The sequence below is a fragment of the Scyliorhinus torazame genome, chromosome 5, assembly GCF_047496885.1.
Source record: "Scyliorhinus torazame isolate Kashiwa2021f chromosome 5, sScyTor2.1, whole genome shotgun sequence".
NCBI lineage: Eukaryota > Metazoa > Chordata > Chondrichthyes > Carcharhiniformes > Scyliorhinidae > Scyliorhinus > Scyliorhinus torazame.
The window spans coordinates 68,913,574-68,937,710 of NC_092711.1; the positions used below are offsets into that span (position 1 = coordinate 68,913,574).

The following is a 24,137-nucleotide window of genomic DNA, read 5'->3' on the forward strand; positions in this document are numbered from 1 at the left end:
TCAAATCCCACCCTGGAGTTGGGGAAGTTTAAATTAAATTAATAAAGGGGGAGGAATCTGGAACATAAATCCACTTTCAGTAGGAATGACCATTACAGCTATCATCAATTGTAAACTGATGGAAACCTGCTGTCGTTCCCTAGTCTGGCCTACAGGAGATTCAGACTCTCAACAGCCCTCTGACAAGGGTAATAAGGGGTCAGAAACAAATCCAATGAAACCCACATCCCATAAAATAACAAAGGAAAAATTGATGGACTTGGGTTAATGACAGTCATCTTCCTCGGGGGGCAGGACATGTGCAGGGTCATCACTGACCCTGTGCGGTGGCACAGTGGTTAGCGCCGCAGTCTCACAGCACTGGGAACACGGGTTTGATTCCGACTTTGGGTGACTGCGGGAGTTTGCACATTCTCCCCTTGTCTGTGTGTCAGGCTTGCCTCCTGGTGCTCTGGTTTAGTCCCACAGTCCAAAGGTGTGCAGGTTCGGTGGATTGGCATCCCTCAGTTGCCCCTTCATGTCTAAAGGTCCGGTGGTGTTATGGGAATAGCGTGAGGGAGTGGGTACTGTCGGGTGTTCTTTCGGAGGGTCAATACAGACTCTGGGCTGAATGGCCTCCTGCACTGTAGGGATTCTATGAAATATATATGTAAATGTTCTGAATTGCTATCCTGGACTGACAGCAATGGATTTTGGAACTCCTTTTATAGGGTGTAACACCGCAAACTCAAACCAAAAAAAATATTTGTCTCTGTTGAATTTTTAACCTTCGACATTGTGTTCACAGGATGTTGGACAAGCAGGAGATGAAGGCAGGAAACTCAAACCAAACATCACATCAGGATCTGATGCGATTGCCTAAATTTTTGTAATCTGAATATCATTTAATCTTGAACATGGAAGGAGAAAGCAATGGAGAGAAACCGTCCACGTGTTCTGTGTGTGGACGAGGATTCAGCCGATCATCTGGCCTCTTGAGACATAAATGCAAACATGCTGGGGAGAAACCATGGAAATGTGGGGACTGTGGGAAGAGGTTCAGATACCCGTCTGAGCTGAAAACTCATCAACACAATCACAATGGAGAGAGACCGTTCACCTACTCCGACTGTGGGAAGGGATTCACCACCTCATCCATCTTGCTGACACACCAGCGAGTTCACACTGGGGAGAGACCATTCACCTGCACCAAGTGTGGGAAGGGGTTCATCTGTTCATCCCACCTATTGAAACACCAATGGGTTCACACTGGGGAGAGACCGTTTAGCTGCCAGGAGTGTGGGAAAGGATTTACTACCTCATCCATCCTGCTGACACACCAACGGGTTCACACTGGAGAGAAACCATTCACATGCTCCGAGTGTGGGAAGGGATTCCCTACCTCGTCTATCCTGCTGAAACACCAGCGAGTTCACACAGGGGAGAGGCCATTCACCTGTTCGGATTGTGGAAAGGGATTCACTGATTCATCCGACCTGCTGAAACACCAGCGAATTCATAATGGGGAGAGGCCATTCATCTGCTCTGTGTGTGGGAAGGGATTTACTCAGTCAAAGACCCTGCAAAAACACCAGCGAGGTCACACCGGGGAGAGACCGTTCACCTGCTCTGAGTGTGGGCAAGGATTCACTCAGTCATTCATCTTGTTGAAACACCAGCGTGTTCACACTGGGGAGAGGCCATTCATCTGCTCCAGTTGTGGGAAGGGATTTACTGATTCTTCCACCCTGCTGAGACATCAGCGAGTTCACACTGGGGAGAGACCATTCACCTGCACCAAGTGTGGGAAGGGGTTCATCTGTTCATCCCACCTATTGAAACACCAATGGGTTCACACTGGGGAGAGACCGTTTAGCTGCCAGGAGTGTGGGAAAGGATTTACTACCTCATCCATCCTGCTGACACACCAATGGGTTCACACTGGAGAGAAACCATTCACATGCTCCGAGTGTGGGAAGGGATTCCCTACCTCGTCTATCCTGCTGAAACACCAGCGAGTTCACACAGGGGAGAGGCCATTCACCTGTTCGGATTGTGGAAAGGGATTCACTGATTCATCCGACCTGCTGAAACACCAGCGAATTCATAACGGGGAGAGGCCATTCATCTGCTCTGTGTGTGGGAAGGGATTTACTCAGTCAAAGACCCTGCAAAAACACCAGCGAGGTCACACCGGGGAGAGACCGTTCACCTGCTCTGAGTGTGGGCAAGGATTCACTCAGTCATTCATCTTGTTGAAACACCAGCGTGTTCACACTGGGGAGAGGCCATTCATCTGCTCCAGTTGTGGGAAGGGATTTACTGATTCTTCCACCCTGCTGAGACATCAGCGAGTTCACACTGGGGAAAGGCCATTCACTTGCTCCAAGTGTGGGAAAAGATTCACACAGTCATCCAACCTGCAGAAACACCAGAGAGTTCACACTGGGGAGAGGCCATTCACTTGCTCCAAATGTGGGATGGGATTCACTCCGTCATCTCACCTGCTGAAATACCAGCGGGTTCACCAGTGACTGCAGTGATTGGATTTTGCTGTTAATCACATCCAGGACCAAATCTTTTTATTGGCATCTGTTTCTGCTGAGGTTAATAGACCCCAGCACAGTTGTAGGACATGTTATCGATAAAAGTTTAAAAAAACAACTTTGTGTTGAGCAGTTTGGTGAATGTTTTTACTGTCTTGAACACAAATTAATTCCTTTTGAATGCTCTCCTCCTCCCCAGTCTCCTCCATCTTCATCACTAACAACAAGTGTGAGGGGCTCTTGGAGCTTCTTTGTAACTAAAATTGTGACAATCCGATCTGCTGCCTCTGCTGCTTCCCTCCCTCCCACTAGCCCACCGGGACAAACTGACTCTTAATTTCCCCCTTGTCTGAGTCCTGAACTCCCATCTTCCTCCATCCAGCCCCCACACACACAGCAGTGAGTTCATACTGCAGAGAGAGGGTTTAAATGCTGAGACTGTGACAGAGCTGTAAAACCCACATTCACTGATGGTTCACCAGTGCAGTCACTCTGGTTCCACTCTATTCATCTGCTCTCAGTGCAGGGAGAGGTTCAGCCGATTGTCCATCCTGCAGCAGCACCAGTGAGTTCACACCGGGGAGAGGTCATTCAGTCCAAAGATGTGTGGGTGAGGTGGATTGGACATGCTAAATTGCCTTAGTGTCCAAAAAGGTTAAGTGGGGTTACTGGGTTAAGTGGGGTTAGTGGGTTACGGGGATAGGATGGAGGTGTGGGCTTGGGTAGGGTGCTCTTTCCAAGGGCCGGTGCAGACTCAATTGGCCGAATGGCCTCCTTAGCACTGTAAATTCTATGATTCTATGACCTGCTCCATGTGTGGGGAGGGATTCACTGAGTCATTCAACCTGTTAACACACCAGTGGGTTCATACCGTCGGAAACTATTTTAAATGTGTTTTAAAATTTCTCTGGAGCTGATGTCCTATCAGCATGTTCACACTGACCATTCAGGATCTCACTGTGGGTTCAGGTGATCATGTGGACTCAGTGTCCGCCAGCACAAGTTAATGAAAAGGATCCAAAGTGACACACAGCTTTAAACTAATACAGAAATTACAAAGTTATCTCACATACAATTTATAACAAGTGTGCATAAAATCAGTGCATAAAGGTGTCAGTGTGTAAATGTTGAGAGAGCAAAATATATTATAAAATACAGCATGACATATTCAAATAAAACATATTTGTAAGTAATATGAGTTAAACTGACGAAAGAACTATGAAAACTGATTGGAGAACTTAAATTCTTTAAGTTCACAAACCAAAGGTGGTTACATAGTGTGACAGAAAGTGACTGCTTCTTTCCAGAAACTGCAAGTTAAAGGTTAAACAAATTTAAGACACAAGGCTGAAGGTTTGAAATCTCACAGTTTTCTTCACTCAAACTGATGTATAACTGTTAATTTTCAATGGCAGGAGAGTTAACGGTTCCAGACCTTTGCTCATCCAACCTTCATGGGATTCACAGCAGTTGCCCTGTAATTAAACCATTAAAGTGTAACTTTGTCCTGGCCTCGGGCCATGGGATGTATTTCACTTGTCCAGTTTGGCAGGAAGAATAGAAAAAACAATATTCTTGTGATCTTATGAGACAAAATCCCATCTTCACACTGAGGATACCCTCCATTGTCCCGTGTGACACTATCACTGTGCTAAATGGGGTAGATTCAGAACACATCTCGATAAAAATAGGGTATCCAAGAGGTGCTGTGGCCATCAGCAGCCTAATATTCAATTACAATCAAACCTCATAGAACATAGAACATTACAGCGCAGTACAGGCCCTTTGGCCCTCGATATTGCTGCCGACCACTCTAAAGCCCATCTACACTATTCCCTTATCGTCCATATGTCGATCCAATGACCACTTGAATGCCCTTAGTGTTGGAGAGTCCACTACTGTTGCAGGCAGGGCATTCCACACCCTTACTACTCTCTGAGTAAAGAATCTTATCTCTGACATCTGTCCGATATCTATCTCCCCTCAATTTAAAGCTATGTCCCCTTGTGCTAGACATCACCATCTGAGGAAAAAGGCTCTCACTGTCCACCCTAACTAATCCTCTGATCATCTTGTATGCCTCAATTAAGTCACCTCTTAACCTTCTCTCTAACGAAAACAACATCAAGTTCCTCAGCCTTCCCTTATAAGATCTTCCCTCCATACCAGGCAACATTTTGGTAAATCTCCTCTGCACCCTTACCAATGCTTCCACATCCTTCCTATAATGCGGCGACCAGAATTGTACGTAATACTCCAAATGCGGCCGCACCAGAGTTTTGTACAGCTGCAACATGACCTCATGGCTCCGAAACTCAATCCCTCGACTAATAAAAGCTAACACACCGTACGCCTTCTTAACAACCCTCTCAACCTGGGTGGAAACTTTCAGGGATCTATGTACATGGACACCGAGATCTCTCTGCTCATCCACCCTACCAAGAATCTTACCATTAGCCCAGTACTCTGTCTTCCTGTTATTCCTTCCAAAATGAATCACTTCACACTTTTCTGCATTAAACTCCATTTGCCACCTCTCAGCCAGCGCTGCAGCTTATCTATGTCTCTCTGTAACTTCTAACATCCTTCCGCACTGTCCACAACTCCACTGACTTTAGTGTCATCTGCAAATTTACTCACCCATCCTTCTACGCCCTCCTCCAGGTCATTTATAAAAATGACAAACAGCAGTGGCCCCAAAACAGATCCTTGTGGTACACTACTAGTAACTGGACTCCAGTCTGAACATTTCCCATCAACCTTGTCTTCCAGCTAGCCAATTTCTGATCCAAACTGCTAAATCACCCTGAATCCCATGCCTCCGTATTTTCTGCAGTAGCCTACCGTGGGGAACCTTATCAAACGCTTTACTGAAATCCATATACACCACATCAACTGCTTTACCCTCATCCACCTGTTTGATCACCTTCTCAAAGAACTCAATAAGGTTTGTGAGGCACAACCTACCCTTCACAAAATCGTGTTGACTATCTCTAATCAAATTATTCCTTTCCAGATGATTATACATCCTATCTCTTATAAACCTTTCCAAGACTTCACCCACAACAGAAGTAAGGCTCACTGGTCAATAGTTACCAGGGTTGTCTCTACACCCCTTCTTGAACAAGAGGACAACATTTGCTATAGGCCGGCATAATCCCTCACTCTACTGCTGGGAACACACAAAGCAAGTGTGGAGTACAAGGAAAATAAAAAGAAACTTAAGCAAGGAGTCTGGAGGGCTAAAAGGGGTCACAAAAAGTCATTGGCCAGCAGGATTAAGGAAAATCCCAAGTCTTCTTAATTTTAATAATCTTCATTGTCACAAGTAGGCTTATATTAACACTGCAATGAAGTTACTGTGAAAAGCCTCTAGCCGCCACATTCCAGTGCCTGAGGGAGAATTCAGAATGTCCAAATTACATAACAGCATGCCTTTAGGGACTTGTGGGAGGAAACCGGAGCATCCGGAGGAAACCCACGCAGACACAGGGAGAAATTGCAGACTCTCCAGAGTATCCCAAGCCCGGAATCGAACCTGGGAATCTGGCGCTGTGAAGCCATAGTGCTAACCACTATGCTACCGTGCTGCCCATATATAAAGAGCAAGGGGTTAGCCAGGGAGAAGGTTGACCCACTCCAGGACAGGGGAGGGAATCTATGTGTGGAGCCAGAGGAAATGGACAAGGTATTAAATGAGTACTTTGCATCAGTGCTCACCAAAGAGAAGAACTTGGTGGATGATGAGTCTGGGGAAGGGTGTGTAAATAGTTTGCGTCATGCTAAAATTAAAAAGGAGGTACTGGGGGTCTTGAAAAATATGATGGTCGACACATCCCCAGGGCCTGATGGGATATATCCCAGAATACTGTGAGAGGCAAGGGAGGAAATTGCTGGGGCCTTGAGATAAATATTTGTATCCTTACTGGCTACAGGGGAGGTCCCAGAGGGTTGGAGAATAGCCAATGTTGTTCCTTTGTTTAAGAAGGGTAGCAAAGATAATCCATGTAATTACAGGCCGGTGAGCCTTACATCAGTGGTAGGGAAATTATTGGAGGGGATTATTTGAGACACAATTTACTCCCACTTGGAAATAAGTGGACATATTAGTGAGAGGCAACATGGTTTTGTGAAGCGCAGGTCGTGTCTCACGAACTTATCGGGTTTTCGAGGAAGTGATAAAGATGATTGATGTGGGTAGGGCAGTGGATGTTGTCTACATGGACCTCAGTAAGGGCTTTGACAAGTTAGGTCCCTCATGGCAGACTGGTACAGAAGATGAAGTCGCGCAGGATCAGAGTTGAGCTGACAAGATGGATACAGAAATGGCCGGTACAGCAATTGAACCCGTGCTGCTGGCCTTGTTCTACATTACAAACCAGCTGTCTAGCCCACTGAGCTAAACCGGCCCTAATCTTTTATTGTCACAAGTATGATGTTATTGTGAAAAGCCCCTCGTCGCCAGAGTCCAGCACCTTTTCGGGTAAGTCGGTACGGGAATTGAACCCACGCTGCTGGCCTTGTTCTGCATTACAAACCTGCTGTCTAGTCCACTGAGCTAGACCAGCCCATAAACCCTGGTGTCCTGGCAAATATTTATTCCTCAATCAACATTGCCAAAATCCGATCATCTGCTCATTGCCACATTGCTGTGTGTGGCAACTTGCTTTGTTGAAATTGGCTGCTGCATTTCCGACAGCAGTGATCACACTTCAGAAGCTCTTTGGGACATGTTGTGGTAATGAAAGGCACTACAGGACTGAAAGTTTTAAATTGAAGATTAATGCTTTCTGATCCTAAATTTATTTCAGCGATCCCCAACTTCCCATTTAATAAATTTGCTTTGGTTTGGACAAGAATTGTTTTTTTAAATTTAGAGTACCCAATTCATTTTTTCCAATTAAGGGGCAATTTAGCGTGGCCAATCCACCTACGCTGCACAACTTTGGGTTGTGGGGGTGAAACCCACGCAAACACGGGGTGAATGTGCAAACTCCACATGGACAGTGACCCAGAGCCGGGATCGAACCTAGGACCTCAGCACCGTGAGGCAGTGCTAACCACTGTGCCGCCTTTGGAGAAGAATTTTAACCAATTAAAGAAAAGGCAGAATTCTCTGGATAGTCAATTAAAAAAGTTTATTAAAAGAAAAAGTTTACTGAACAACGTGAAGACAGTAACGTTCGCAACTTCAAGGCGGTGATCAGTCTGTAGAAGCGTAACTCTCCCTGGGTTCATCTTTGACAGTAATTTCCTTGGAACTCGGCCTCGAGTCTTCAGTACTTGGCCAGCAAGGAAGACCTTCGGAACATCGACCTTTATCCCCAAAGTGACCATTACCCCATGTCAGAGTTGGGCCTGTTGTAACATGACCATTGGTCAATTGGGCACTAGTTTAATTTACTTGAATCTCCAATTCCTGACACCACCTGAGACAGGAATACAATTGAACTGTTTCATACAGTTCCTTTATCTGATTCTGTACAATTCCTTTTTCATACAGTTTCAAATGTTGAGGCTAATCTGGGCTGGAAGGAGACACCAATAGTTTTGGGGGTGAAACCCACGCAGACACGGGGAGAATGACAGAGACCCAGGGCCGGGATTCGAACCCGGGTCCTCAGCGCCGTAGTCCCAGTGCTAACCACTGCGTCGCTGTGCTGCCTGCCCTGGGTGTAATTGAGAACAGAAACAATAACAGCAGAATCCAATCCCTGTAATCAGTTGTGAACTTGTTGTGTCTCAGAAAGTGCGATGAATTACAAAATCCCTTTGCACATTGAGGGCAGGTGAACGGCCTCTCCCCAGTATGAACTCCCTGGTGTGACTGCAGACGGCATACCCGAGTGAATCGCACAAATCAACATAAACGGGTGTGAGATAATTGGGATTATGGAGACATGGCTGCAGGGTGACCAGGGATGGGAACTTAATATATTCAGTATTTAGGAAGGACAGACAAAAAGGAAAAGCAGTGGAGTGGCAGTGCTGGTTCAAGAGGAAATTAATCATGGCGCTAAGGTCCCAGGTTCGATCCCAGCTCTGGGTCACTGTCCGTGTGGAGTTTGCACATCCTCCCCATGTTTGCGTGGGCTTCGCCCCCACAACCCAAAGATGTTGTGGTTCAGAAAGATGAAGGTGGTTCAGAAAGTTAAAAGACAGGACCTCGAGGGTTGTAATCTCGGGATTACTCCCTGTGCCACGTGCCAGTGAGGCTAGAAATAGGAAGATAGAGCAGATAAACACGTGGCTAAACAGCTGGTGTAGGAGGGAGGGTTTCCGATATCTGGACCACTGGGAGCTCTTCCGGGGCAGGTGTGACCTGTATAAGAAGGACGGGTTGCATCTAAACCGGAGAGGCATAAATATCCTGGCCGCGAGGTTTGCTAGTGTCACACGGGAGGGTTTAAACTAGTATGGCAGGGGGGTGGGCACGGGAGCAAGAGGTCAGAAGGTGAGAGCATTGAGGGAGAACTAGGGAATAGGGACAGTGTGGCTCTGAGGCAGAGCAGACGGGGAGAAGTTGCTGAACACAGCGGGTCTGGTGGCCTGAAGTGCATATGTTTTAATGCAAGGAGCATTACGGGTAAGGCAGATGAACTTAGAGCTTGGATTAGTACTTGGAACTATGATGTTGTTGCCATTACAGAGACCTGGTTGAGGGAAGGGCAGGATTGGCAGCTAAACGTTCCAGGATTTAGATGTTTCAGGCGGGATAGAGGGGGATGTAAAAGGGGAGGCGGAGTTGCGCTACTTGTTCGGGAGAATATCACAGCTATACTGCGAGAGGACACCTCAGAGGGCAGTGAGGCTATATGGGTAGAGATCAGGAATAAGAAGGGTGCAGTCACAATGTTGGGGGTATACTACAGGCCTCCCAACAGCCAGCGGGAGATAGAGGAGCAGATAGGTAGACAGATTTTGGAAAAGAGTAAAAACAACAGGGTTGTGGTGATGGGAGACTTCAACTTCCCCAATATTGACTGGGACTCACTTAGTGCCAGGGGCTTAGACGGGGCGGAGTTTGTAAGGAGCATCCAGGAGGGCTTCTTAAAACAATATGTAAACAGTCCAACTAGGGAAGGGGCGGTACTGGACCTGGTATTGGGGAATGAGCCCGGCCAGGTGGTAGATGTTTCAGTAGGGGAGCATTTCGGGAACAGTGACCACAATTCAGTAAGTTTTAAAGTACTGGTGGACAAGGATAAGAGTGGTCCGATGATGAATGTGCTAAATTGGGGGAAGGCTAATTATAACAATATTAGGCGGGAACTGAAGAACATAGATTGGGGGCGGATGTTTGAGGGCAAATCAACATCTGACATGTGGGAGTCTTTCAAGTGTCAGTTGAAAGGAATACAGGACCGGCATGTTCCTGTGAGGAAGAAAGATAAATACGGCAATTTTCGGGAACCTTGGATGACGAGTGATATTGTAGGCCTCGTCAAAAAGAAAAAGGAGGCATTTGTCAGGGCTAAAAGGCTGGAAACAGACGAAGCCTGTGTGGCATATAAGGAAAGTAGGAAGGAACTTAAGCAAGGAGTCAGGAGGGCTAGAAGGGGTCACGAAAAGTCATTGGCAAATAGGGTTAAGGAAAATCACAAGGCTTTTTACACGTGCATAAAAAGCAAGAGGGTAGCCAGGGAAAGGGTTGGCCCACTGAAGGATAGGCAAGGGAATCTATGTGTGGAGCCAGAAGAAATGGGCGAGGTACTAAATGAATACTTTGCATCAGTATTCACCAAAGAGAAGGAATTGGTAGATGTTGAGTCTGGAGAAGGGGGTGTAGATAGCCTGGGTCACATTGTGATCCAAAAAGACGAGGTGTTGGGTGTCTTAAAAAATATCAAGGTAGATAAGTCCCCAGGGCCTGATGGGATCTACCCCAGAATACTGAAGGAGGCTGGAGAGGAAATTGCTGAGGCCTTGACAGAAATCTTTGGATCCTCGCTGTCTTCAGGGGATGTCCCGGAGGACTAGAGAATAGCCAATGTTGTTCCTCTGTTTAAGAAGGGTAGCAAGGATAATCCCGGGAACTACATGCCGGTGAGCCTTACTTCAGTGGTAGGGAAATTACTGGAGAGAATTCTTCGAGACAGGATCTACTCCCATTTGGAAGCAAATGGACGTATTAGTGAGAGGCAGCACGGTTTTGTGAAGGGGAGGTCGCGTCTCACTAACTTGATAGAGTTTTTCGAGGAGGTCACTAAGATGACTGATGCAGGTAGGGCAGTAGATGTTGTCTATATGGACTTCAGTAAGGCCTTTGACAAGGTCCCTCATGGTAGACTAGTACAAAAGGTGAAGTCACACGGGATCAGGGGTGAGCTGGCAAGGTGGATACAGAACTGGCTAGGCCATAGAAGGCAGAGAGTAGCAATGGAGGGATGCTTTTCTAATTGGAGGGTTGTGACCAGTGGTGTTCCACAGGGATCAGTGCTGGGACCTTTGCTCTTTGTAGTATATATAAATGATTTGGAGGTAAATGTAACTGGTCTGATTAGTAAGTTTGCAGACGACAAAAAGGTTGGTGGAATTGCGGATAGCGATGAGGACTGTCTGAGGATACAGCAGGATTTAGATTGTCTGGAGACTTGGGCGGAGAGATGGCAGATGGAGTTTAATCCGGACAAATGTGAGGTAATGCATTTTGGAAGATCTAATGCAGGTAGGGAATATACAGTGAATGGTAGAACGCTCAAGAGTATTGAAAGTCAAAGAGATCTAGGAGTACAGGTCCACAGGTCATTGAAAGGGGCAACACAGGTGGAGAAGGTAGTCAAAAAGGCATACGGCATGCTTGCCTTCATTGGCCGGGGCATTGAGTATAAGAATTGGCAAGTCATGTTGCAGCTGTATAGAACCTTAGTTAGGTCACACTTGGAGTATAGTGTTCAATTCTGGTCGCCACACTACCAGAAGGATGTGGAGGCTTTAGAGAGGGTGCAGAAGAGATTTACCAGAATGTTGCCCGGTATGGAGGGCATTAGCTATGAGGAGCGATTGAATAAACTCGGTTTGTTCTCACTGGAACGAAGGAGGTTGAGGGGCGACCTGATAGAGGTTTACAAAATTATGAGGGGCATAGACAGAGTGGATAGTCAGAGGCTTTTCCCCAGGGTAGAGGGGTCAATTACTAGGGGGCATAGGTTTAAGGTGAGAGGGGCAAGGTTTAGAGTAGATGTACGAGGCAAGTTTTTTACGCAGAGGGTAGTGGGTGCCTGGAACTCGCTACCGGAGGAGGTAGTGGAAGCAGGGACGATAGGGACATTTAAGGGGCATCTTGACAAATATATGAATAGGATGGGAATAGAAGGATACGGACCCAGGAAGTGTAGAAGATTGTAGTTTAGTCGGGCAGCATGGTCGGCATGGGCTTGGAGGGCCGAAGGGCCTGTTCCTGGGCTGTACATTTCTTTGTTCTTTGTTCTATGTGCATGGTAGGTGGATTGGCCACGCTAAACTGCCTCTTAATTCAGAAAAAAATGAATTGGGTACTCTAAATTAAAACAAAAAATGAATTAGGAGAAGGGAATGTGCAACGAAACCTGGGTATCCTCGTACACCAGTAACTGAAGGTAAGCAGGCAGCTACAGCAGGCGGTAAAGGAGGCAAATGGTATGCTAGCCTTCATTGCGAGCGGATTAGAGTACAGAAGCGGGGATATCTTGCTGTCATTATACAGGGCCTTGGCGAGGCCCTACCTGGAATATTGTGTGCAGTTTTGATTTCTGTATCTGAGGAAGGTTGTTATTGCTCGAGAGGGAGTGCAGCAAAGGTTTTCCAAGCCGATTCCTGGGATGGTGGGACTGAAATATGAGAGCTGAATCAGTTAGGTTTATTATATTCATTGGAGTTCAGAAGAATGAGGGGGGGGATCTCATAGAAACCTATAAAATTCTAATAGGACTTGACAGGGTAGATGTGGGAAAGACTTTCCCGATGGTGGGAATGTACGGAACCAGAGGTCGCAGTCTGAGGATACGGTGTCGATCATTTAGACAGAGATAAGGAGTAATTTCTTCAACCAGAGAGTGGTGAGCCTGTGGAATTTCTTACCACAGGAAATAGTTGAGGCCAATACATTCTATGTTTTCAAGAAGCAGTTAGATATAGCATTTAGGGTGTAGGGGATCAAAGGATATGGAGGAGAAAGCGGGATTAGGCTATTGAGTTAGATGATAAGCCATGATCTTAATGACTGGCAGAGCAGGTGCTAAGGGCAAAATGGTCTCTTCCTGCTCCTACTTTCTATGTTTCTATGTAATCCCTTCTCACACTAAGAGCAGGTGAGTGGCCTCTCCCCAGTGTGAACTCGCTGGTGTGTCTGCAGTCTGGATAACCGAGTGAATCCTTTCCCACAGAGGGAGCAGGTGAATGGCCTCTCCCCAGTGTGAACTCGCTGATGTTTCCGCAGGGTGGATGCATCAATGAATCCCTTCCCACACTGAGAGCAGGTGAATGGCCTCTCCCCAGTGTGAACTCGCTGGTGTGTCTGCAGGCTGGATAACCAAATGAATCCCTTGCCACACTGAGAGCAGGTGAATGGTCTCTCCCCAGTGTGAATCCGCTGATGTTTCCGCAGGGCGGATGAATCACTGAACCCCTTCCCACACTGAGAGCAGGTGAATGGTCTCTCCCCGGTGTGAATTCGCTGATGTGTCTGCAGATTGAATAACCCTGTGAATCCCTTCCCACATTGAGGGCAGGTGAACGGCCTCTCCCCAGTGTGAACTCGCTGATGTGACTGCAGATTGGATAACCCTGTGAATCCCTTCCCACACTGAGGGCAGGTGAATGGCCTCTCCCCAGTATGAGCTTGCTGGTGTCTCTGCAGACTGGATAACCAAGTGAATCCCTTCTCACACTGAGAGCAGGTGAATGGTGTCTCCCCAGTGTGAATTCGCTCGTGCTTCCGTAGGGTGGATAACTGAGTGAATCCCTTCTCACACTCAGAGCAGATGAATGGCCTCTCCCCAGTGTGATTGCGTTGATGAATCTCCAGCTCAGATGGGAATCTGTATTCTTTCCCACAGTCCCCACATTTCCACGGTTTCTCCATGTTTTGGGTCTCCTCGTGTCTCTCCAGATTGGACAATCAGTGGAAGCCTTGTCTCCACACAGAACTTTGTGCACGGTCTCTCCTCACTGTGAATGGTGTGATGTTGTTTCAGGCTGTGTATCTAGTTGAAGCTCTTTCCACAATCAGTTCACTGGAACACTCTCACTCGGGTGTCTGTTGTGTGCGTCTCGGTGCTTTTCCAGTCACGCTCACGTTTAAAATCTTTTGAAGCCGACAGATTGGACGAACATTTCTCCTTGTCGCCGATGATATTCAGAGCCCGATGATATTCAGGTCAGAAGGAATCGAGTGAGTTTGTCACATCGAGATGTGATGTTTGAGATTTCTGTCTATAATTCTTCCTCTTCCAATAACCTTTAAAAATGATTTACAAAAGTCATCAGTGAGCACAGGATAGAAATTCAGAACAGACAATTCTCGTTCCTATGGAACTTGATTTTCTCTCTCGTTCTCCAAAAGCTGTAAATCTCCATCCCACACACTGTCCCTCCATTCTGACTCTGCTGTATCTAATATTCACCCTCCCAATTCTCCTGAAGGTGCTGATTCATGTTGACTGACAGATCCAAGCTCAGCTCACTGCTTCCTCACCAGGACACAGAGATTAGAATGGGAGCAAGAGTAGGCCATTCGGCCCACCGAATCTGCTCAACCATTCAATGCGATCCTTGGCCGATCTACTTCAGCACCATTTTCCCACACGATCCCCATATCCCTCGATATCTTCAGTATCTAGAAACCTGTCAATATTTGTCTTGAACATACCAGATGACTGAGGCTCCACATTCCTGTGGGGTAGAGAATTCCAAAGCTTCACCACATCCTTGAGTGAAGAGATCTCTCATCTCAGCTTTCTCTCTATTTTCCTACCTGTTCCCCATAACCCTTAACTCCATTGTCAATAGAATATCTGTCAAACTTGTGCTTCAATATATTCAATGACCCCCAGATAAAACTGGTCCCTGTGGAAGAGAAATCCAAAGACTAACAACCCTCTGAAGGAAGAGATGACTGGAAATCTATAACGTAGCTACAGTCTGATATTACAACATGAGAAATAATTAAACATTTACTGTATTACAGAACCGTAAATAATATATCTAATTTGTACCATGTAACAACACTAGACATATCTCTGTCCATTATTCATTTAATTGCCCTGAAATGTCAGTCATCTCCTGGGGAATCCACCCCTTTAATTGTGAACATTAGGAAAGAGACAATCCTTTTTTGAAATAAATTTAGAGTAACCAATTATTGTTTTTCCAATTATGGTGCAATTTAGCGTGGCCAATCTACCTACCCTGCACATCTTTGGGTTGTGGGGGTGAGACCCACGCAGACATGGGGAGAATGTGCGAACTCCACAAGGACAGTGACCCGAGGCCTAGATCAAACCCAGGTCCTCGGTGCTGTGAGGCAGCAGTGCTAACCACTGTGCCACCAGAAACCATTCTTTTAGTCAGACAAATAAATGTGCCAACCTGTTAAGGAGATGGGTGGGAGGAGTTGGATACACTTTGTGGAGCCGTGAACCTTCATGTATTTTTTTTTTCCCAATTAAGTGTCAATCTAACCTCGGCTAACCACTGAGCCACCGTGCCTGCCCCGAATGATGACTTTTATAAACTCCTTTTACAGGGTATTACAAGGGGAGGATTTACAGATGGAAACTCAAATCGAACTTCACTTCAAGATTTAACAGAGTTGGGTAGCACGGTGACCTAGTGGTTCGCACAGCTACCTCACGGGGCAGGTACCCGGTTCGATCCCGGCTCTGGGTCACTGTCCGTGTGGAGTTTGCACATTCTCCCCGTGTCTGCGTGAGTTTCGCCCCCACAACCCAAAAATGTGCAGAGTCGGTGGAATGGCCCTTAATTGGAAAAAATAAATTGGGCACTCTAAATTTTAAAAAATTGCTTTTGTAAAGATTTAACAGAGTCACTCCATTCATCAGGACCTGAATATCATTGGCCTGTGAATGTGGAAGAAGAAATTTTTGTCTGCTCCGGCTGAAGGAAAAGGTTTTCAAGATTAGTGTGACTGAAAAAAAACCGATACACACGCGACTCGAGTGAGTGTTCCAGTGAACTGACTGTGGAAAGAGCTTTAACCAGTTCCAGTCTGAAAATACATCACACCATTCACAGTGGGGAGAGACCATACACATGCTCTCTGTGGGGACAGACATAAACTGATTGTCAAATTTGAAGAGGGACCAGGACACCAGCAGCATCCTGAAACCATGGAAATGTGGGGACTGTAGGAAGGGATTCAGATCCCCATGTGAGCTGGAGATTCATCACCGTAGACACACCGCCGACAGAGCACTCACCTGTTCTGAGTGTGGGAAGGGATTCACTCAGTTATCCGAGTGAGGATTTTCCAGGATTTGGGAGCCGAGCTGGTGAGGAAGCGAGCGGCCTTTAATAAGGTTCAGGCTGCTCCATGTAAGAAAGGAGTTTGATTCGGGATGGTTTACCCGGCAAAGCTGCGGGTTACAAATTAGTCCAAAGACTTCCTTTTCGAGACACCAGAGGAGGCGAACATGGTAAAGCATGGACTGGGGTCCAATTATCTCTGTTGGACAAGATCTATGTTCCCTGTGGGGTGGGATGGGTGTTGTGATATCCTCTATATAGTTTTGATATTTTCTGATAAAATCTGTTTTTCTGTTTGGTGTGAAGGGAGATTTTCTTTATGAAGCACAATGTAGACATATTAGGGGGTGGGGAGGGAGACGGGTTAGCTACCTGATGGCTAAAGAACTGTTTTTGTTTTACTCTAAGTGTATGGGTGCGTATATGGCGGCCACCTTGGGGGACTCTTGGCCTGCACATTTTGAAGATTTACTGGATAGTCCCTCATGGCTGATTGTGTGATGGGGGGTGGGGGGGGGGGGGTGTTCTTGCAGGAGACTCACTTGCGGGTTAGAGATCAGACCAGACTGTGGAGGGGTGAGCCAAGTGTTTCACTCGGGCTTTGACAAAGGGCTCGAGGTGCTGCAATTCATTTCAAATAAATTTAGAATACCCAATTCATTTTTTCAAATTAAGGGGCAATTTAGCGTGACCAATTCACCTACCCTGCACATCTTTGGGTTGTGGGGGTGAAACTCACGCAAACACGGGGAGAATGTGCAAACTCCACACAGGCATTGACCCAGGGCCGGGATCGAACCTGGGACCTCGGCGCCGTGATGCAGCAGCGGTACCCAGGGCACCACTGTGCTTCCTGTCAGGTACTGCAATTCTAATCGATAAACAGGTCCCTCTTTCGGTCACTAAGATCATTGTGGACACTAATGGGAGATATGTGGTGGTCACTATGTCGTTGGGTGCTGGTGAATGGCAAGCCCCTAACTGGGACGATGTGTCATTTGCAAAAAGAATTGTTGGTATCCATCCCAGACCTGGATACACAACAATTGATTCTGGGAGCATGTGGTAGTATGTATTAGGGGTCATGTGGGACTGGAAGTCCTAATGTCATTGGCTGACAGATCCAGGGTCCTGGTTGGCTGTTGACCTCTAGCTCCGCCCTGAAGGCAGAGTATAAGAAGCTGGAGTCCTCCCCCGCAGGCCATTCTACTATCGAGCTGCGGGGGAACAGACACGCTTAATAAAGCCTCATCGACTTCACTCTATTCGTCTCACGGAGTCTTTGTGCGCTACAATTTATTAAGCGTGCCTAAAAAGGACTATGGAGCTCAGGACCATTCCGGAATGCCTGAGGATCAGCCCCCACGCAGTGAACGCGGCAGCAGCCTTCAAGCACTGGCAGACTTGTTTCGAGGCCTACCTCAGAACGGCCACCGGCCAGGTCACAGAAGACCAAAAACTACAGGTCCTGCACTCGAGGGTAAGTACGGAGATCTTCTCCCTCATCGAAGACTCGGAGGATTTCCAGACGGCGTTCGCAGCACTGAAAAGTCTCTATGTCCGCCCAGTTAACCAAATCTACGCTCGCTACCAGCTCGCAACGAGACGGCAAGGTCCCGGAGTATCGATGGACGAATTCTACGCCGCGCTGCTGATTTTGGGACGAGCCTGCAGCTGCCCTTCGGTGAACGCAAATGAACACATAGACATTTTAATGCGCGATGCTTTTGTGGCAGGTATGAATTCCTCCCAAATCCGCCAAAGACTTCTAGAAAGAGAGTCGCTAGGACTCTCCAAGGCCCGGGCCCTAGCAGCCTCCCTAGACGTGGCCGCGCGTAATACCCGTGCCTACGGCCCCGACCGCGCGGCAGCCCATTGGGCTCCGTACGTACCCGTCGCGACAAACCCACCCCCCCCCCCGGACACCCCACAGGCTTGCGCGGTCCAAACGCCAAGTCGCACCGGGGGCGCCCGCTGCTATTTCTGCGGCCAGGCAAAACACCCCCGACAGCGCTGCCCGGCCCGCGCAGCGATCTGCAAGAGCTGCGGGAAAAAGGGCCATTTCGCGGTTGTGTGCCGGTCCCACGAGGTCGCCGCTGTCCCGGGAGAACAGGGAGCCCTGCAAGCCGTTTACGCTCCCCAACCCCCCCAGCGCATCATGTACGACCCGCAGGCGCAGCCGCTCTGGGTCCCGACCACCGCGGTCCCGGGAGAACAGGGAGCCCTGCACGCCGCTTACGCTCCCCAAACCCCCCCCCCGCAGCCCATGTATGACCCGCCGGCGCTACCACTTTGGGTCCCGACCACCACTCCCCACGGAGAAGAGGGAGTTCTGGGCGTCTCTAATGCCCCCCTAACCCCCCCGGCCCCACGTCTGACCCGCCGGCGCTACCAACTTGGGTCCCGACCACCGCTGTCCCCGGAGATGAGGGAGCCCCGCGCGGTCCTAATGCTCCCCAACCCCCCCAGCGCCCCATGTGCGACCTGCAGACGCCGCCATTTTGGGTCCCGGCCACCACGAAGGGAGGAAGGGCGCCGCCATCTTGGACCACCCCAAACCTGTACGACGCGTGGGGGCGGCCATTTTGTCCACCACCGCCGCCATCTTGTGACCCCCCAGCCATGTGCGATGTATGGGGGCGGCCATTTTGTTCATCCCTGACGCCATCTTGGACGGCAACAACGGACCCCACTCCGCTACTACAACCACGTCTCGCTTCAATTACGCTCGATCAAGCTCGGCCCCGGACACTCCAGACGACGACGACAACGGTGCTAATAAACGCCCACGAGACACCATGCCTAGTCGACTCCGGGAGCACGGAGAGCTTTATCCACCCCGACACGGTAAGACGCTGTTCCTTGACCACCTATCCCAGCGCACAAAAGATTTCCCTAGCTGCAGGATCCCACTCCGTACAGATCCAAGGAATCTGCATAGTTACCCTAACGGTGCAGGGGAGGGAGTTCAAAAACTACAAACTAAACGTCCTTCCCCAACTCTGCGCCCCCACCTTACTGGGATTAGATTTCCAATGCAATCTACAGAGCCTTACGTTCAAATTCGGCGGCCCAATACCCCCACTCACTATCTGCGGCCTCGCAACCCTCAAGGTGCAACCCCCGTCCTTGTTTGCGAACCTCACCCCGGATTGCAAACCCGTCGCCACTAGGAGCAGACGGTACAGCGCCCAGGACCGGACCTTCATTCGGTCCGAAGTCCAGCGGCTACTAAAGGAAGGCATAATCCAGGCCAGCAATAGTCCCTGGAGAGCGCAGGTGGTAGTAGTGAAGACAGGGGAGAAACAAAAGGATGGTCATAGACTATAGCCAGACCATCAACAGGTACACACAACTAGACGCGTACCCTCTCCCCCGCATATCCGACATGGTCAATCGGATCGCCCAATATAAAGTCTTCTCCACCGTGGACCTCAAGTCCGCCTACCATCAGCTCCCCATCCGCCCAAGTGACCGCAAGTACACAGCCTTCGAGGCAGACGGGCGATTATACCACTTCCTAAGGGTCCCATTTGGCGTCACAAACGGGGTCTCGGTCTTCCAACGGGAGATGGACCGAATGGTTGATCAACATGGGTTGCGGGCCACGTTCCCGTATCTCGACAATGTAACCATCTGCGGCCACGACCAGCAGGACCACGACGCCAACCTCCAAAAATTCCTCCAGACCACTAAAGCCTTGAACCTCACGTACAACGAGGACAAGTGCGTTTTTAGCACCAATCGGCTAGCCATTCTGGGCGACGTAGTGCGCAATGGGATAATAGGCCCCGACCCCGAACGTATGCGCGCCCTCATGGAATTTCCCCTCCCGCACTGCTCCAAAGCCCTGAAACGCTGCCTGGGGTTTTTTTCATACTACGCCCAGTGGGTCCCCCAGTACGCAGACAAGGCCCGCCCCCTAATACAGACCACGACCTTCCCTCTGTCGACAGAGGCGTGCCAGGCCTTCAGCCGCATCAAAGCGGATATCGCAACGGCCACGATGCGCGCCATCGATGAGTCCCTACCCTTCCAGGTCGAGAGCGACGCCTCAGACGTAGCTCTAGCGGCTACCCTTAACCAAGCGGGCAGACCCGTGGCCTTTTTCTCCCGGACCCTCCACGCCTCAGAAATCCGCCACTCCTCAGTGGAAAAGGAAGCCCAAGCCATAGTGGAAGCTGTGCGACATTGGAGGCATTACCTGGCCGGCAGGAGATTCACTCTCCTCACTGACCAACGGTCGGTAGCCTTCATGTTCGATAATGCACTGCGGGGCAAAATCAAAAACGACAAGATCTTAAGGTGGAGGATCGAGCTCTCCACCTTCAACTACGAGATTTTGTATCGTTCCGGAAAGCTGAACGAGCCGTCCGATGCCCTATCCCGCGGCTCATGTGCCAACGCACAAATTAACCGCCTCCAAACCCTCCACGAGGACTTCTGCCACCCGGGGGTCACTCGGTTTTTCCACTTTATCAAGTCCCGCAACCTCCCATACTCTTTAGAGGAGGTCCGTACAGTCACAAGGGACTGCCACATCTGCGCGGAATGCAAACCGCATTTTTTCAGGCCGGATGATGCGCACCTGATTAAGGCTTCCCGCCCCTTTGAACGCCTTAGTCTCGATTTCAAAGGGCCCCTCCCCTCCACCGACCGCAACACATACTTTCTTAATGTGGTGGACGAATACTCCCGCTTCCCATTCGCCATTCCCTGCTCTGACATGATCGCGGTCACAGTCATTAAAGCCCTGAACACCATCTTCACACTGTTCGGTTGCCCCGCATACGTCCACAGCGACAGGGGGTCCTCTTTCATGAGTGACGAGCTGCGCCAGTTCCTGCTCAGCAAGGGCATAGCCTCGAGCAGGACGACCAGCTACAACCCCCGGGGGAACGGGCAAGTAGAGAGGGAGAACGGCACGGTCTGGAAGACCGTCCTACTGGCCCTACGGTCCAGGGACCTCCCAGTTTCACGGTGGCAGGAGGTCCTCCCGGATGCTCTCCACTCCATCCGGTTGCTATTATGTACGAGCACTAATCAAACGCCTCATGAGCGTCTCCTTGTCTTCCCTAGGAGGTCCTCCTCTGGAACGTCGCTGCCGACCTGGCTGGCGGCCCCAGGACCCATCTTGCTCCGAAAGCATGTGCGGGCACATAAGGCGGACCCGTTGGTCTAAAGGGTTCACCTCCTCCACGCGAACCCGCAGTACGCTTACGTGGAGTACCCCGACGGCCGACAGGACACGGTCTCCCTGCGGGATCTGGCGCCCGCCGGCAACACACACACCCCCCCGACACCATTCACCCAACCCCCCCCCCCCTTCCTGCCACCGCCGCACCCCGCGAACGCCCCCTTCCAGGAGGATCGGTTCCCCTCCCCTCAGGCCCGACCAAGAATAAAGCCCAAGCGGAAACCGTAAGGCTCCCGGAGACGACAACACCGGTACAAGCACCACCACCACCACCGGGGCCGCGGCGATCGACACGGACGACCAGATCGCCCGACCGACTCGTGGCGTCGATCTAAATCAATATATGGACTTTTCAGAAGAACATTTTGCTTTTCTCCCGATACCTTCTGTAAATAGTTGAAACAGGATAAAATTGTACAATACTGTATTGACATGTGAATGTTTTTTCCTCCCAGGACCAGCCCTGTAAACCCTTACCACCATACGAAGCATCACCCCGCCGGGTTCATTTTGACAAGGGGTGAATGTGGTAGTATGTATTAGGGGTCATGTGGGACTGGAAGCCCTAATGTCATTGGCTGACAGATCCCGGGTCCTGGTTGGCCGTTGACCTCTATCTCCGCCCTGAAGGCGGAGTATAAGAAGCCAGAGTCCTCCCCTGCAGGCCATTCTACTATCGAGCTGCGGGGGAACAGACACGCTTAATAGAGCCTCATCGACTTCACTCTATTCGTCTCACGGAGTCTTTGTGCGCTACAGAGCAAACATCAATTGCATACTGGATCCTAAAATGGACTGGTCCAAGCCCATTCAACTGCTACAAAAACAAAAAGGAATGAAACTGGACAGATCACACGGCAGTGACCCGGGCACCGGAAATGACAACGGCGAACCCAGCAAAAGATAAAGAAAAGCTGTTCATTAGCAGATTGTAAAAGGATTATGGGGCACAGATTTAAGATTGGGTACAAGATCTACAGGGGAGATGTTACACAGTGAGTGATAACGATCCGAATTCAATGCTTACACACAAAGGTCGATAATCTCCAGGTCCTGATAACTCGAATGTTGCTGTCAGAATTTGATGTGAGGCTTGGTTGTGAGTTTCTGGTCTGCGAATCCCTTTCTAAGTCCCTGTGAAAGAAGTTTACAAAGGCATCACTGTCAGTCCAGAAATACAATTCAGGAAAGATAAATATTTCTCCCGGTTTGTATTTGCTGTGTGTAAATCCTCCCCACCTAGCCCCCTTTAAAGGAGTTTCCAAAATTAATCACTGTCAGTCCAGGACAGAAATTCACAACATTCTCTCCTCCTGTTCCCTGGTCCAGGATGACCACTGATGCGCCCCCTCTGCACACAGTCCCTCTCGTCATCAGCAGTCCCTTGATTTGAGGGTGTTGTCTACTCAGGGTTGGGAGTTTCTGCCCTGGGTCTCCATGTGGCTGAACAGAGCCACAGAGCTTTGGACACATGGGACAGGATGTCCAATGAATCTTGTATTTACAGTGCAGAAGGAGGCCATTCAGCCCATCGAGTCTGCACCGGCCCTTGGAAAGAGCACCCCATTTCAAGCCACACTTCCAATCTATCCCCTCAACCCAGTAACCCCACCCAAACCCTTTTGACACGAAAAGGGCAATTTAGCATGACCACTCCACCGAACCTGCACATTTTGGACTGTGGGAGGAAACCGGAGCACCCGGAGGAAACCCACGCAGACAGTGAAATCTGGAGAGCAGGATTGGCTTCCTTTTCTTTCCATCTCTGCCACCACTCTGCCCCATCAATAAGACATTGAGACTCAAGGACTCATCCAGTTTAATGGACAAGTTGTCTCCATTCTGAACAATGGGGAACAAGCTCCTCCCACTCAATGAAACATCGCCCCGACAAAAATGACAAACGCGCATGCGCCCTGATGCACATCCAACAAAGATGGCGGCCGTTAACCCGAGCCGAACATGAGGAGCTGCAGCTCCGCTCGGTACAAACTGGGTCCCGTCAATATTTTCGCGGTTTCCAGCTTACAACAGCTTTATACAACGTTTCCGCCCAGCGCCGCGATCCTCGCTCCCTCCATATTGTTGAACGCCTCGTACCAATTTCCGATCTGAAAAAGACGCCCTTCCACTTCGCCATTACCCACACTGCGCATGCTTCAATCACAGGAGACCCCGCCCCTTATTCACTCCGATTGGTTGGAGGACCAGCTGCTCCCGTTTGATCATTCAGACCCGCCCCTCCTCTTCCTACCTGAGAGCGGCCACAGGCTCAGGCTGACTCGCTGATTGTCCAATAATAACTGTGAGAGTGTCATAGACCATAGAACAATACAGCGCAGTACAGGCCCTTCGGCCCACGATGTTGCACCGAAACAAAAGCCATCTAACCTACACTATGCCATTATCATCCATATGTTTATCCAATAAACGTTTAAATGCCCTCAATGTTGGCGAGTTCACTACTGTAGCAGGTAGGGCATTCCACGGCCTCACTACTCTTTGCGTAAAGAACCTACCTCTGACCTCTGTCCTATATCTATTACCCCTCAGTTTAAAGTTATGTCCCCTCGTGCCAGCCATATCCATCCGCGGGAGAAGGCTCTCACTGTCCACCCTATCTAACCCCCTGATCATTTTGTATGCCTCTATTAAGTCTCCTCTTAACCTTCTTCTCTCCAACGAAAACAACCTCAAGTCCATCAGCCTTTCCTCATAAGATTTTCCCTCCATACCAGGCAACATCCTGGTAAATCTCCTCTGCACCCGCTCCAAAGCCTCCACGTCCTTCCTATAATGCGGTGACCAAAACTGTATGCAATACTCCAAATGCGGCCGTACCAGAGTTCTGTACAGCTGCAACATGACCTCCCGACTCCGGAACTCAATCCCTCTACCAATAAAGGCCAACACTCCATAGGCCTTCTTCACAACCCTATCAACCTGGGTGG

At 49.2% G+C, this 24,137-nt stretch overlaps 1 protein-coding gene and 1 long non-coding RNA gene across 3 annotated transcripts in view; one reads left to right on the forward strand and one right to left on the reverse strand.

Annotated features, from left to right (window-relative positions):
• The window catches only part of LOC140418279 (uncharacterized), a 45,406-nt gene extending 42,763 nt beyond the window's left edge, over positions 1–2,643 (forward strand). The window contains exon 4 of one of the 2 annotated variants that reach the window (XM_072501740.1): positions 1,087–2,643. In XM_072501740.1, coding sequence (XP_072357841.1) covers positions 1,087–2,513 — 1,427 coding nt within the window. In that variant the 3' untranslated portion in view covers positions 2,514–2,643. Of the gene's footprint in view, positions 1–787 lie in introns of both variants that reach the window. The other variant, XM_072501739.1, reaches the window with a different exon arrangement.
• A 10,939-nt stretch (positions 2,644–13,582) lies between these two features.
• Positions 13,583–23,341, reverse strand: LOC140418294 (uncharacterized). Its single transcript, XR_011944915.1, has 3 exons — positions 23,287–23,341; positions 22,214–22,320; positions 13,583–13,962 (listed from the first exon to the last, which is right to left on the reverse strand). It is a non-coding gene; the product is annotated as an uncharacterized lncRNA (long non-coding RNA).
• Between the last annotated feature and the right edge of the window lie 796 nt (positions 23,342–24,137).